Here is a 17,173-nt window from a genome sequence, read left to right as displayed (position 1 = left end):
GAGCAACGGTTCTCGATGCCTCAAGTAAAATCTCAAAGGTTTTACTTAAATTAGTAAATAAATGGTAAAATAATCTAGTAAAACAAGAGTCATCACCATAAGTATAGGGTTCATATAATAATATGAATACTAAATGGTGTAGTTAATAAGTGTTTGAAAATGAAAATGAGTGTGAGTGTTAGGATCGGAGAAGGGAATATTTTTATATTATTTTTACGATGACGTCTATGCCTCGCTTAACATGTTATGCACATGGAATATGTGATGTTTTAGAACATGGCAACAAGTGGTAGTGAACCTACTAATGGAGGAAGTGGAACCCATGGGCCCGAAGTCACACTTGAAGAAATGAGGCAAAGGCTAGATACCTTGCGAAGTGACCCTGTTTTCGAAGAAACGACCGAAAATGCTAACGGAAATCAGGTGGATATGATGAAGCTGATGATGGAATTCTTGCAAGGAAACCGACCAAGGGCCAAGACGGAGCAGGAAGAATGCTCCAATATGTTCAAAAGGTTTTCTGCTCACAAGCCGCCTACTTATGATGGAAAGCCTGACCCCACCGAGTTTGAGGAATGGTTGAATGGCATGGAGAAACTCTTTGATGCCACCCAGTGTCCCGACAAGTGGAAAGTTAACTTTGCTGTATTCTACTTAAAAGGGCAAGCTGATCTGTGGTGGAAGACTGCTAGAGAGTTGCAGAATCAACCTGGATTTGGATGGGAAGGTTTAAAGGAGGCTATGAGAAACCAGTTTTACCCTCAGTCTCTGCAACTCCAGATGGAATCTGAGTTTATCCATCTGAGGCAAAGGGGTATGTCAGTTCTGGAATATGCTGTGAAGTTCAATGAGTTAGCTCGATTTGCTCCTGATCTGGTGTCTACGGATCGTCAAAGGATGAATCGATTTGAAGGAGGTTTGAACCTGGATCTTCAAGAAAGGCTTGCTGCAAATATGAGTAAGTCTTATCAAGAGCTATATGACCGGGCTATCAATGTTGAAAGGAAAATGAAGCTGCGAAAGGAAGTGTATGAGGGTGGAAAAAGAAAGCTAAATCTCATGAAAGCCACTCCAACAACAACTTCAACAAAAAGCCAAACACGGGATATTCGGGAAACGATCAGAAGCAAATTCCTCGATGCAACAAATGCGGAAGACAAGGCCACATGACGAATGAATGTCGTAGGGGAAGTGATCAGTGTTATCGATGTGGTAAACCAGGTCATATGATTAAAAATTGTCCAATTCCAGATTGGCGAAGTGGAAATGTTGCGAATCATGGTCAAAGAAACGGCCAGAACTCTGGCTATGGTGGAAATGCAGGCAACGCAAATAAGAACCCTCCACGTGGACCCCCGCAGGCTGGAAGAGTCTTTATGATGGCAGCGTGATGAAGCAGAGGCAGATGATACTGTCATTACTGGTACTTTTCCTGTCAACTCTGTACCTGCTTATGTCCTTTTCGATTCTGGAGCTTCCCATTCGTTTATATCTAGTGCATTTTCTAGAAGCTTGAATGCAAAACCATGCTCTGAATTCTCTGCCATGTCTGTCACCATCCCTAATGGTGAATCCATCTTATGTGATGTCATGTATAGAAATTGTCCTATTCTTATAGGGGGATGTGAATTTCAAGTAGACCTCATTCAATTTGAATTAACCGACTTTGATGTGATATTGGGAATGAATTGGTTGTCGAAGTACAAAGCAGACATAAATTGCCTTAACCATGAAATAACCCTTAGGAAGCCAGATGGGTGTAAGGTTTCTTATCGAAGAAGAAAAGTCCAACCCAAACCTGAAATCATCTCATCCTTGAAAGCCTTCAAGTTACTTTCAAAGGGTCATTACGGATACCTATGTAGTGTGGTAGACCTAACCAAACCTGAACCCTCGTTATCCGATATTCCGATAGTTTGTGAGTACCCTGATGTATTTCCGGAAGAGATACCTGGCATGCCACCAGAAAGAGAAATAGATTTCAGCATTGACCTCGTTCCTGGATCTGCTCCTATCTCCAAGGCACCTTATCGAATGGCACATGCTGAGTTACAAGAACTGAAAAAGCAACTAGATGAATTACTCGTGAAGGGGTATATTCGACCTAGTGTGTCGCCATGGGGTGCACCAGTTCTATTTGTCAAGAAGAAAGATGGAAGCATGAGGTTGTGCATTGATTATCGAGAGTTGAACAAGATCACCATCAAGAATAAATATCCATTGCCTCGTATTGATGATCTTTTCGACCAACTTCGAGGTGCAACTATCTTCTCGAAGATTGATTTAAGATCTGGATATCATCAACTCCGCATAAAGCCAGAAGATATTTCAAAAACTGCTTTCAGGACCCGATATGGTCATTATGAATTTACAGTAATGCCATTTGGGTTAACCAATGCCCCTGCTGTCTTCATGGATCTGATGAACCGAGTATTTAAATCATACCTCGATAAGTTTGTGGTTGTATTCATCGATGATATCTTGGTGTTTTCAAGAAACTTGATTGAGCATGAAGAACATTTGAGGAAGGTGTTAGAAGTGTTGAGAGAAAGGAAGTTGTATGCGAAGTTGAAGAAATGTGAGTTCTGGTTGAAAGAAGTTGCCTTTCTAGGGCACATCATTTCAGATACTGGAGTCTCGGTTGATCCACAAAAGATAAGAGCTATCATGGAATGGCCTAGACCCACTAATGTTCCTGAAGTTCGGAGTTTCATGGGTTTAGCTGGATATTATAGAAGATTTGTCCAAGATTTCTCCAAGATAGCCATGCCTATAACTCGATTGGTAAAGAACGGTTAAGTTTGTGTGGAGTGATGAATGTGAAGCAGCTTTTCAAGAGTTGAAGAAGCGTCTCACCACTGCTCCTGTTCTTACTCTCCCTTCGGGAACTGATGGATTTGTTGTGTACAGCGATGCCTCTAAGCATGGATTAGGGAGTGTGTTGATGCAGAACGATAAAGTTATAGCATATGCTTCCCGTCAACTCAAGCCTCATGAACAAAACTACCCAACCCATGACCTTGAACTAGCCGCAGTTGTGTTTGCTCTCAAAATATGGAGACACTATCTCTATGGTGTTCCGTGTAAGATCTTGACCGACCACAAAAGCCTTAAATACATTTTTACCCAAAAGGAATTGAACTTGAGGCAGCGTAGATGGCTTGAACTCCTAAAAGATTATGATGTCGAGATCCTATATCACCCAGGCAAAGCTAATGTCGTAGCTGATGCTTTAAGCCGCAAATCCTACCTAAACACAACCTTAACCTTGCCGAAAGAAATCAATGATGATTTGATGAAGATGAAAGTGGAGATCATGCAACCGAAAATAGAAGCACAATTGTATGCATTGGAGTTGAGGCCGACTTTGTTGGAAGAAATAAAAGAGGCGCAAGATGGAGACTTGGAGTTGCAAAAGATAAAGAGTGATGTGAAGAAGGGAAAATCACCGGGATTCGTGATCCAAGATGATGGCACGTTGAGATTTCAGGGTAGAACATGTGTTCCAGATAAGGAGGCATTGAAAAAGAGAATTCTGGAAGAAGCTCACAACAGTCCTTTTTCTATTCACCCTGGAGGAAACAAGTTATACAAAGATCTGAAACAGAATTTTTGGTGGAGTAATATGAAGCAGGATGTTGCTGAATATGTGACAAGGTGTCTGACGTGCCAGAGGATCAAGATAGAGCACCAGAGTCCTGCAGGATTATTGCAGCCTTTGGATGTTCCAACATGGAAATGGGATTCGATTTCTATGGATTTTATTGTTGGGTTACCACCATCATCCCGAGGTATGAATAGCATTTGGGTGATCGTGGACAGGTTGACTAAATCGGCACATTTCTTGGCGATCAGAAATAATTGGAGCCTAGACAAGCTAGCAGAGTTATATGTGAGCACGATAGTCAGATTACATGGTGTTCCAAGTTCTATTGTATCTGATCGAGACTCGAGGTTTCAAGCGAAATTTTGGAAGGAGTTACAGAAAGCTTTTGGTACTAAACTCGATTTCAGCACCGCCTTTCACCCAGCAACCGATGGTCAAACCGAGCGAACAATTCAGACCCTCGAAGATATGCTAAGAGCATGTGTGTTGGATTTCCATGGAAGTTGGGAGAAATACTTGCCATTGGTGGAGTTTTCCTATAACAACAGCTATCAGGCTAGCATCAAGATGGCACCATATGAAGCACTTTATGGGAGAAGGTGTAGAACACCTCTTTGTTGGAGTGACATCGACGAAGCACGAATGATTGGGCCTGACTTGATACAAGAAACGACAGAAAAAGTACAACTTATTCAAGCTAGGATCAAGACCGCGCAAAGTAGACAAAAGAGCTATGCGGATCGTCGAAGAAGGCCACTAGAATTTATGGTGGGTGATCATGTCTTTCTGAAAGTTTCCCTAGCAAGGTGTCATGAGATTTGGACAGTCTGGTAAGCTGACCCGAGGTATATTGGTCCGTACGAAATCCTGGAGCGAGTCGAATGAAGTGGCGTATCGATTAGCTTTACCCACAGACTTGGATCGAGTGCATAACGTCTTCCATATATCGATGTTGAGGAAGTATATTTCTGATCCAAGCCACGTAATTAGGCACGAGCCCTTGCAATTGAGGAACGATCTATCCTATGAAGAGAAACCGATTGAAATTCTCGATCGTAGAGAAAAGCAGCTCAGGAATAAGACAATCCATATGGTCAAAGTTTTATGGGCTAACCATTCATCGTCTGAGGCCACGTGGGAAGTAGAAGACCAAATGAAAGCAAGATACCCCCATCTATTTGCTTAGATGATTTGATGTAAACTTTTGTTTTGATATGTGAATGAAATACTGATTTTGAAATAGTGATTGAGCAAGTTTGATGTTTGAATCTTCATATCATATGAGCAAGTTTCGAGGACGAAACTTATTCTAAGGGGTGAGGATGTAATATCCCGAAAATTCAAACTTGATTAACATTAATAATTAGCTTAAATAAATTATTTAAAATTTATTTATTTACTTAATCACTTCTCTAATATATTTGAAAATAAAATAAATCGAGTATTAATAAAATAAGCTAAGTTAGATTGGTAACACATTAAAAGAAAGTAGGAAAAGTCACTATTTTAGTATTAGTAAAATAATTAGAAAATTTCCAAAAAAAGAAATTCACCATCCACAAACCCATCTTCTTCCTCAAGCTCCATGACCTTGCTCCCCAAGCTTCTAGAACTCCTTGCTCCCCAAGTATACTTCACCATTAATCCACCATTATTTTAATTGAGCTTTGTTCCTAAAATTACTATAAATAGATGCTGATTTTACTATTCATCTCCACCCAAAAATCAGAAAACTTTCAACACCACCACCCAAACTCTCTTTTTTCCGGCAACCACCACCTGCCTGCCCCCTCTCCGGCGCCGACCAGATGCGAGCCACCATCCCCCTTCCTCTTCCACGGCCTGCGCGACATCCCCTCCTCCTCTCCCTCACCTTCTCGCTGCTCTCTTCCCCTCCCCCATCTCGCTGCACCCTCTGCCCCGCCTGGGCTGCTGCCGCGCCGCACCTGCCGCCAGCCACGTCCGCGCCTTCGTCCTGATGTCCGTCTCGCTGCTGCACCGTCACCCGCTCGCCGGAGCTCCGACCACCTTTCCCCCTTCGTTGCTTTGTACTGTAACAGTAAGTTACTTGACATAGTTTCCCTCCTATTCTTTAGTTTGAAAAGTATTAGAACTAATTAATTACTTAGTTTCTTGTTACTTTAGGCTTGTTAAATAATTAACTTGACTATTAATGTGTTGGGCTAATTAACTAAATTAATTAGATTCATAATCTTGTTTTTGTGACTTTAAAATCTACATTGTATGTAGTAGACTTAGTTATGTATAAGTGTAGTTTTAATCTTTCAAATTCTAATATAGAAGCTTAGTATGTTTAATAAATCAAGTTGATTGGACTTAGCTAATTAACTTAATATTATAAATTCCATTTTATGAAATAATTATACAACCTAATTATAGTATAATATAGATTATGACATAATCAATAATATTACACCTTTAATATATATAATGGGTATCTTTGGTAAATTAAGTTATAGTTTCATGTTCACATAGATATAACTTAAGTTTATGTAGTATGAAGAAATACTAATTAAGTACACTTGGATTTTTTTAAGTATAATATTAGTAAGCATAATCTATAACTATAATCCCACTTTTAGCTTGATTAAATGAGTATCACTTTTTAAGTTGTAAATGAAGTAAGTCACTTATACAAGGACACTAACTTGTAGGAAATATCACTAATATAAGTAAGAGTTTAACAATGAGTTAAATATATATCACTTTATTATTAAAAGTCTAATTAAAATAGGGAAGTTCCGTAACCATACCTTCAAGTCATTAAACATGAATTTTCATGAATCTTAGAAGTAATGGTTATTACTAATTAAATAGTTTTACATAAGTTAGTAATCAAGTTACTAAATTCAAGAAGTTTATATAGTTTAAGTAATAAATGGTGATAATAAGGTTTCATAACTATTAATTTCATACACGCTCTAGTAATTCATAGACACATGATGGAAATGGATCGTAGAGTTTGAATCTAGAATAAAATATTAATAAGTCATCTTTTATTAATCCTTGAATAGATTAGAAAGGAAAAGGGATATTACAAGCCTCCCCCAGCTGTCAAGTATAATAATCGCGACTCGAGGTAACATCTACTGCTAACACCCGCATTCCCCTTCGAAGTATGTTTTATGATCATGATTAATATTATGTTTTATATATGGATTGGGGGATCGAAATGAAATGTTTTATGATGTTCATGATGATATGATGCTATGAAGATGATATGAAAATTAATGAATATAATTGTTCACGATGATGATGATATGCTTAAAACCAATGAAACATGATAAATTCAAGTGAAAGACGGTTCTTGGCAAGTATTCTGTTACCCCGGTCGTGCACGTACCTTCCGGCCGGTTAACCACCTTCCGTTTAGTGAGGGCTATTGTCCTCGGGTGGCACCGCGCAATCTGGGCAAATAACGCCACCTTCCGTTTAGTGAGGGCTTTTGTCCTCGGGTGGCTGCTTTCCGTTTATGATGTTATGATGTTTTGGGAGACGTCCCTTCCGTTGTACTAGCCAAGTTACCAAAGTAATATATACATGATGATGAACATGATAAGGAAGATAATGTAACATGATATGATATGTTTGTGAAATGTTTTACTTATTCTATTCTCCCTGTTCTTAACTAAAATGATGTGAAATGAATTTACGATGTTAGAGTAGTATGTTACTGAGCCTCGGCTCACGACGTTTGTTTTATGTTTTAGGTACCGATGGTGATAACGGGATGGTGTAGCAGTGAGGATTTAATTAATATCTAGATTATCTAGACTCTCATGGTTTTAATTTAAGTTTATGTCAAAACTCTGATTAGTAACTAAGTTTTTATTAATTAAGACTAATGTTGGACCTATATAATGCTTCATGTTATGAAGTGTTTAAGTTTATGATTTTATGTTGCCTTGTATTTCCTTATGGAAAGTACGGCGGTAACGCACCGACTATCTAGGTTCCGCTGCTAATAATCGATTAATTAACTTAACAACGATGAATAGAGGTCGGGGCGTTACATAAGATGTAGTAGTTTCATATGTAACTTTAAGGGAAAATTTTCTTACTTTTGTTAGTTGTTTAATAATGGTAAACTTATTTATAGGTAGTTTTTTTTTGTTCACCTGCCGTTATCATGACCTCCAAAATTGATCATAAATGACCCCATTTCAATTGCAAATGAAGCTTTGTCCCTGCCTTTAAGTTCTCTAAGTAACATTGGATCCTATAATTTAAAGGTTATAAAATCTAAATTCTTACTAGACTAAACTTAATTGTTTTCTAAAAGGTATATATTTAGATAAAATTTTGTCTTATAGTTATGCAATTCTAGATATATGGATATGTCGATTGTTGTCTTGTTGACTTATTGAGAAGTAGGACTAGGGGTGTTCACGAGCCGAACCGAGACCGAACATACCCAGGCTCGGCTCGGCTCGAGAATGAATGAGTTCGAGCTCGGCTCGAGCTCGAAGCTCGTCGAGACTAAAAAATTTAGGCTCGAGTCGAGTTCAAAACGAACAAAACCAGGCTCGGCTCGAATCTCGGCTCGTGAAATTAAAATTTAAAAATTGAAAGAAAATTTAGCGTAACATTAATCAAGACTTTAGATATAGCCTAATGTTTTGCCAAACTTTTTATAAGTATGGATGTCAGGCTAATTTTCATTAAATAATGCAAGCCCAACAACCATACATTCTACTCCTATCTATACCCCATATATAATCTAGAGGTCCCTTATTACTCTTGCTTTCTCCCTAATGTGGGACTTTTAAAATCCCAACAAAGGAACTCACTTAGGCTCTATAGCGAGCAGCGAGAAAAAGAAGAGATGGGTGCTTTAGATTTTTCTATCATGCGCCTTTTATATTTGGAGATGTGAAGTTTTGCTTTTGCCTCACCGATGTGGGACATATAAACCTTAACTAAATAAGCTCAACATTATGTTTTGTCAAACTCTTTATAAGTATGAATGTTAGGCTAATTTTCATTAAATATGACAAGCCCAACAACCATACATTGTACTCCTATCTATGCATGCCCATATAATACAAAAGGTCCCTTGTTACTCTTGCTTCCTCCCCAATGTGGGATTTTCAAAATCCCAACAAAGGAACCCACTTAGGCTCTACAACGGGCACCAAGAAGAGATTGGTGTAGTTGTTTTCCATATCATGCACATTTTATATTTGGAGATGTGAAGTTTTGCTTTTGCCTCACCGATGTGGGACTTATAAAACTTAACTAAATAATTCACAAACACTGTGCATTATTCCTCATATTCCCAATATGGGTAGAAGAAAGGTGATAGAATTATATATAGTAAAAGAATTAATTTTATGCTAATCCAAGTTTCTAGGCTTTGCATATTTAATGATTGTCCAACACTATAAAATAAGACAAATCAAACAAGAATTATAATGAACTTAAAGGGTAATAAGATTATATAGGGAAAACAAGGTTGGTGTTTACTTTAACTATCGATGTGGGACAATACTTTTTTACATAAAGCCTATCTAAAACATTTTACGAACATGTTTGCGAACTTTCGAGCCGAACTCTACTAGGCTCATCCTCGGCTCGCTAAGGTCACGAGCCGATCTCGAACTCGAGTCGAGCCCTCCCGAGCCGAGCTTTGACCGAGCCGAGCTCGAACAGTTTGCAAGCCACCCTGGCTCATTAACACCCCTAGGTAGGACTAAGGGCATGTTCTCTTCGGCATAAAATAGCTGAACTGAACTTACCAATCTCGGCACATGCACCCTCATTTTCAATAGGACCAAGTTCATGGGCTTCCGATTTCTATCGAGAGAATAAATGAGTAATGCATGCTCCACCCTGCATCTCGTAAGTCTTTTCAGCAAATGGCCCAACAAACAAAGTCCATGCAACTCCCAAACTTGCCCATTAAGTCATTTTCGCTGCGCCTACGAACTATTGAGCCTCTAACAACGTGGAGTTTCAGCAAGCCGGGGAGAAGCCATGAATCGAAAGTTAATGGGAAGAAGAATAAATATTTTGAAGGCCCTTTTCTAATTTTAAAAATTTGGCCCTAGTATAAGAAAGGGTGCAATTATAGTAGTAAGAATTTCGCTCAAAATACTATGATTATATTCTTACAAGGCAAAACACCAAAAACTCAAGATAATTCAATTTCTAGCTTCAAAAAATATATGCAATAATTAGTTACAACTCTCAACTTAATTTTTTTCTATGAAACACAAACACCTCAGGAACTTTTTAAGAATATTATAATGTATAAAAATAATTAAATAGTAAAATTTATCTACTGTATTACAATTCACTCTTCGCACAAACCTAATAAACATATTACGAAATAAAAAATTGAGGTGTGAAGAGAAGAACTAGGGATGGCAACGGGTCGGATCTGGACCGGGTCCAGGTGGACCCGGATCTAGATCTGTTTCCAGATGCTGGATCTAGATCCGACCCGGATCCAGCGGGTCTGAAAATGTTGGACACAGATCCAGATCCGACGGATCCTACAGATCCGAGTCCAAAACGGGTCCAAAACGGATCCCTACTATTCTACTTGATTTTTAACAATTTACCAACTTTATCACAGAATTGAAATGAACAAATTCACACAAACAATACCAAAATTGCAATCAATAAATTATTTCAAATTATGCTTCACAATTGCAGCAACAAAATCGAAAGAACAACAAAATCAAAAAAAATCTGAAACAGCAGCAAAATCCAAACAAATATCAACATAAACCCAAAAATCAACAAATAAATGAAAATGAACCAAAAAATTAAACGAAAATCCACTGATAAACGAAAATTGAAACATAAACCCTAAAATTGAAATAAATTACATAATGACTAGATCTAAACGAAAATCAGCCAAAAACAAATTGTTATGAAAATACAAGAGAACGAAAATATATATGAAAATAAAAAATAAATCAAACAAAAAACTAGAGAAACTAAACCAAAAATCAGTCAATTCTTCCTTGTGCTTCCTCCGATAGATGAGAGAGAAGGGTGGGTCTTTTGCTGGCGAGTGGGTGGTTGTAGTGGCGGTTGTACGTGGCCCGTGGGTGGTGGTTGTTGGTGGCGGCTGACTATGTGATAGAGAAGCGCTGTGTTGTGTGAGAGAGAGAGAAGCGTTGTGACTGTGTGTGAGAGAGAGGATGAGGAGCGAGAGATAGAGAGAGAGAGGATGAGGAGGGAGAGAGGATGAGGAGAGAGAGAGAGAAGGGGCGAAAATAGAGGGTAGGAGGCTGGGGACTTGGGGTTTTATTTCTAGGGTTTTAGCAGAGCATTTATTAAAACGAATCTGCAGATACGGGTCCGGGTTTATTGTACAGATCCGGACCCGGATCTGTGATCTAACAAGTGGACCCGGATCCGACCCGGATCCAACGGGTGCATAATTTTAGGATCCAGACCCGGAAAAAATGGATTCGGGTCCACGGATCCGGGCCGGATCCGGGATCCACTGCCATCTCTAAGAAAAACTATTGAAGAATGCAAAAGACAAATATATGATGTATAGATTTAAAAAAGGGATATTAAGCGTGAAAATGGATTAAGAAAATGAAATATAATCAGTGTGGAAGAGTAAGGTGAGAGTGTTGAATGAAAGCTTTGGTAAAGTAAGAAAATAAGTGAAAAATTAGAGAATTGTGAATGAAATAATTTTAGAAATTTTTATTTTTATTGGGTATTACAAGAGAGTAATTAGAATGATGAAACAAGAGAAAATAAAATTGGACTTGCCTTAAAGATTATGACTTTTGAGTTTTAACAAGTTTTGAACCCATGTCCTCATCTTAAAAATTATTTTTACCAACCTACTTTACCACTCAAGCAAGATCATTAATGTGATATAAGAAGCAATTTAATATATATGTTAAAAACCTGCAGGAGCCACTTATATAATACATGGGCCGCGAGGGTGGGCTGCAGGGGCCGGCCAACCCCCTTGTACCTAGCTTCCCCCCGTCAATAAGTTGTTTTTGCTGGTTTTGGCATGTTGATTATGACTTTAAATTCAATACCAAAACTCATCTCATCCCCTAGTTTGGATGACGAAAGTCGTTGTGTTTAATAGTTAAAAAGTAATGAATAGGTACTCTTATATTATTGTAGTTTTAATGCTGAACCATGACCTAGATGTGTGAGGAATGAGGATCATTCTCGGACCATAGTTCAGGTGCACAATGATTGCACTTGAGTGATGGTTCATGTATAATTTTCGCATATCTAGGTCATTTTTCGAATTTTTTATTATCGACTTCGGTGCATTATTGTTGGCACTTAAAAATGGTCGCGTATTGTATATATAATCTTCGGGGGTAACACTTTCCTACAAGAAAGTAGTGCTAGTAGTCGTCAAGGGAGAGTAAGAGTGCAAAGAGAGTTAAATGAGAAGAGTGATAGGAGTGAGAAGAGTGATAAGAGTGAGAAATGTCGCAAAAAAGATTGTGACGCCTAAATAAACTACAATATTTAGTGGTTCAAGTATTTTGTGCATTATATAAGTTTTGATACCACGAGTTCGAGCTTATATACTAATATTTTAACCATAAATCCAGTTATATATGATGTTATCATTTAAAGTAAAATATTAATAAATAAAAAATATAATTACCCAGATATATTCCGAACCTAAAAGCTTGTATAAGTTTTAATTTCATATTTGGTTGCATTGTCATCACAATTCACAAGGACTTGCTCTTATCTTGTGAATAGGATAGATGAGCTGCTTATTTTGGGTGTAAGTTACCCATTTAACAGAAATATATGGGCATACACATCATAATAAACATGTGGTAGTGGGAACTAAGGGTTTATTACTTTATCAAACTATTAATTGCCAAATGACATGTATTAGCTAGATAAAAGGACTCAAGCCCGGTCCATGTTCTTGGGTCCTAATCATGAAGAAAATGAAAATGATATTCCCCATCCTTCTCAAAAAGTTACTGTACACAGGGCCTAATGGGCTGGCCGACAGTCCATAAATCACACATCAATACTTACAACCCCATGCTCAACAAATAGATTGAGCCAAACATCTTCATATCGTTGTTTGATTGGCCCTAAATTCGCCACGAGTCTGTCCAAAAGCTCCAATTTGACTCTTTATTGTTCTACCGATTCCCCTGATTCCAATTTGGCACATAAGTTTAACATTACAATTTGTTAAATCAGCTTATCTTAATATCTTTGGCCAAGGCATCAGCAAGTCCTAGCTGCATGTTCAATCTTCGTGCCAGCAGTACTTAGTAAGAGTATAATCTGAATTCGCAATGATGTTGGTTCAACCCTTGATACATGCTATCCGCAGTCCCTCAAGGGTAGCTGTTAGCTAAACAAAAAGACCCAGCCTCCATTCTCAATTTCTCACAAAAAGGATCCCGGAAGACACCTGCAATTACATTTGGATAGATTTCAAGGACACATGCATTTACTGATTATCTACATTCGCTTTTATAGATTATGTAAATAATATTCTGTAAATATTGTTTTTAATGTATATTTTAAGACAATATTACTTAGAATATTCTCATAGAATAACGTTGAATATATTTCCCTAACGGCTAAGGAAATAATCAAGGATTATCAATCTAATAAATTTGACATGTGGATGTCATCTAGTTGACTTGGTAATGTCTTGTGTGGGTGATGCTTAAGACCTGAGATCAAATCCCATCTACATCATCACGCTTAGTCCCTCATTTACTCAAAAACAATTTAACATCCGGGCAATCACAAAGGACGTGGAGAGTACCTTCTCTTCCATGGGGCACCGATCACAATCGATCTGCAGATGTACTGATGCACCTTCCAACATGAGGGAAGTCTTTTGGGAGAACTTCGAATTTCCGGACTCATAACAGGTCTTTGGGTTTAAATTCAGATTGTGATATTCTACACTGTCTCACAACCACATTCTCTCTTCGATCTGAATATAAAAAAATGATTCAATATCACTCACTTTATCTCTTCCTTGGTGTGATAACTACTAGTACACTACATAGGAAGAATTTTAGGATATAGAGGGAGTATAATAATTAATCGAGATATAAATTATAACAATATTGCATATGATTAGTAAAATCAATAAGTTTCCATATTTTATGAATACTCATCTCAACTATATAAGGGAAGGGCGAGTTATGGTGTCTCCGCATAAATTTACTTAATTGTTCATTAGTAAATCAACTACTATTAAAAAGAGGAAAAAAAAACAAAGTCAAAGTCAAATATAGTGTTAAAAAATTAACTTAAATCTTGAAGGCAATCAAATTATGATTGAACCACCAAAAAACGAAACATTGACTTAGGACATTTATGCTAAAAAAAAGTAAAAATGAATATTAACCAATGAAATATCTTATCAATCACTTCACAAACACAATAAAGTATTACATCAAAACAAAAAATTCAATCAATTAACAACATCACATGATTCATTTGACAAAATAGACTATGTTTTTTTTTTTTTGATTGGAAAATTAAGTCAGCCCAAGGGATAACCCCTACCAAGGCTACTAGCCTTGTAAGAATTACCAGCACATTGGCTGGTAAAGCATGCAAAGCATGCTAAGGAAATACCCCAACATGAGCTAGCTCCTCATCCTTTACAAAATAGACTATGTTAATATAACATAATAAATCCTAAATAAATTTACTTAACATTCTTTTATCGTTCATCAAGTTTAATTTTAAAAACCTAAAAGAAAACATAAGTAAAAAAAACTATTAAAAGAAGAGTTAGAGGCTTAACCTACGAAATTTAGCCAAAAAAAGTCTAATGTTCAAAATTTCACCCATGTTTTTGCCCAAAAAGGCCATAATTCATGTTTGAATATATAAAAAGGAATAAGACACGCATCTTGTGCATAATTTGCTAGTATCTACTATGTCTACAACTCGGCTCGTGACCCATATCTTACGCGGGTAAAAATATGTATATATAAAATATATTTCTTTGCTTAAATAAATAATATAATTTAGAAATTCAAAATAAGATATTCGTAAGGAATAATCAGATAACACACCAATTGATCGAATATACAAATTGTAGAATGATTGTACTCTTGTGTGATTATTTGAAGTTTCTTTTTTACAACTTTCACTTATGAAAACAATTATATATATTTATAGGAAAATTTCACAAGAGAGGGTATAATTGTTACCCATATTTTTTTTATAAGTCTCAACTATAGATTATTCCCTATAGGTCCCAGTTAGAAATTTTGTTATTTTTTATAGGTTTTGACTTACTTATAAACAGATTCGAGGATAAATTTTTTAAAATTTGGTCCCAAATTATAGGCCCCTATCACTTGCTGGAAGTGTTTGAAGATGGTAAATATTCAAAAATTTTACCTTCTAAACCGGTCATAAGTAACTTGGGAACTATGAAAATCACAAGATTGTAAACTTGATACCTACAGGAAATAATCCAAAATTGAGACTTATAAAAGAAAATGGGTAATAATTAAATCCCTTACGGTGAATTGTTCCATATTTATATTATATATAGTTTCTAAAAAGGAAACTTGGCATTTGAAAGAGAGGCCAATTGTAGATTTCTGTGTAAATCTATTCCCTTTTATATGTATGTACTAGAATTTTTTGCACGCGATGCGTGCTTGAATTTTTTTCGAAACAGAAACTTAACTTTTTCGGCATGAGAGTCAAATTTTGAACATTAGACATATGAAGTATATTGTTTTTAGTTGCGAATTTTGATTGGTTTAGTTTCTATCACTTAAGTCTTTCACCAATCTTTTTGTTTTTTTTTTTTTTTTACTTTTCAAAGTTAAATTCTATGAACAAAATAGAAATTTCATTGTATTATTTATAATATATAATTTTTAGTTGATTTTTAATTAAGTACAATACTTCATAAATTGTAAAGAAAGTGGACACTTTGATTTCAAGTCAATTTTTTCATAGGTTGTAGTTTGTAAGTGAATTTTTAAGTTTTTGTAAAGTTTTCTCAGATCATTTTAGTGATTTGCATAACGTAAATTATGTAATTTTTTTAGTTGACTTTGTGAGTGATTGTTATAATTATATTTTTGATATTTTTGTTTGAAGCCCCCTTTGATTTGTAAGTGAATTTGTAATTTACAATGGGAAGGGGGTAACATAGTCTCTTCATTCGAGGACACCATAGCTTCCCCTTCCCTTATATAATAGAGATATATTGTACTTTTATTCTTGAATGATAATCTACATAAACCTTTTTACCTTGATCTTAATCTCTATTATATAATAGAAAAAAATAGGTCCAAATATATGTAAAAGTTTCATTATATATAGGAAACACAATAAAAAAGTAAATAATTTTTTTTCTTGTCTAACTTCTAAATTCTGATTTCACTACAAATACACCTCTATTTTTTTTTATCATGACCCACCATTAATTGTGAATAGTTCTTGAGAATAGTGGTTTGTAAGTAAATTTTTGTAAATGTTTTTGTATGTATTGACGTTCTAGGTTATTAGTTTTAGTTTGTATGTTAATTTAATTAGTTTTAATAAGTTTCCTGATTATTTGAGTGATTTGCGTGATTTCTATAACGTGATTTTCTCAATTTTATGAATGATTTGTAAAGTTTCTTCTTTTAAGTGATCTGTGAGTGAGTGTTGTAAATTAATTTTCAATAGTTTTCTTTGAGTGTCGATTTTGATTTTGGCATTCCTTTTGTAATTTAGAAAGGGAAGAGGGGCAAAATAGGCACTTCAAAAGAGGACACCATTGCTCCCCCCGGAAGACACCTGCAATTACATTTGGATAGATTTCAAGGACACATGCATTTACTGATTATCTACATTCGCTTTTATAGATTATGTAAATAATATTCTGTAAATATTGTTTTTAATGTATATTTTAAGACAATATTACTTAGAATATTCTCATAGAATAACGTTGAATATATTTCCCTAACGGCTAAGGAAATAATCAAGGATTATCAATCTAATAAATTTGACATGTGGATGTCATCTAGTTGACTTGGTAATGTCTTGTGTGGGTGATGCTTAAGACCTGAGATCAAATCCCATCTACATCATCACGCTTAGTCCCTCATTTACTCAAAAACAATTTAACATCCGGGCAATCACAAAGGACGTGGAGAGTACCTTCTCTTCCATGGGGCACCGATCACAATCGATCTGCAGATGTACTGATGCACCTTCCAACATGAGGGAAGTCTTTTGGGAGAACTTCGAATTTCCGGACTCATAACAGGTCTTTGGGTTTAAATTCAGATTGTGATATTCTACACTGTCTCACAACCACATTCTCTCTTCGATCTGAATATAAAAAAATGATTCAATATCACTCACTTTATCTCTTCCTTGGTGTGATAACTACTAGTACACTACATAGGAAGAATTTTAGGATATAGAGGGAGTATAATAATTAATCGAGATATAAATTATAACAATATTGCATATGATTAGTAAAATCAATAAGTTTCCATATTTTATGAATACTCATCTCAACTATATAAGGGAAGGGCGAGTTATGGTGTCTCCGCATAAATTTACTTAATT

General features: G+C 36.1%; 1 protein-coding gene across 1 annotated transcript; it reads left to right on the top strand.

Annotated features, from left to right (window-relative positions):
* Window positions 1-271: 271 nt before the first annotated feature.
* Window positions 272-1,170, top strand: LOC125497817 (uncharacterized). The gene has a single exon (XM_048645513.2). It carries the CDS (start codon window positions 277-279, stop codon window positions 1,168-1,170), a length of 894 nt encoding a protein of 297 aa, XP_048501470.2. The 5' UTR covers window positions 272-276.
* The last annotated feature ends 16,003 nt before the right edge of the window (window positions 1,171-17,173 follow it).

The sequence above is a fragment of the Beta vulgaris genome, chromosome 5 (genome assembly GCF_026745355.1).
Source record: "Beta vulgaris subsp. vulgaris cultivar EL10 chromosome 5, EL10.2, whole genome shotgun sequence".
Taxonomy (NCBI): domain Eukaryota; kingdom Viridiplantae; phylum Streptophyta; class Magnoliopsida; order Caryophyllales; family Amaranthaceae; genus Beta; species Beta vulgaris.
Note: the sequence above shows the minus strand (reverse complement) of the source record. Positions and strands in the feature narration are given on the sequence as shown.

Bases quoted from the DNA above. Each gene is read 5' to 3' on its own strand.
- LOC125497817 (XM_048645513.2), top strand. From the start codon at position 277: ATGGCAACAAGTGGTAGTGAACCTACTAATGGAGGAAGTGGAACCCAT.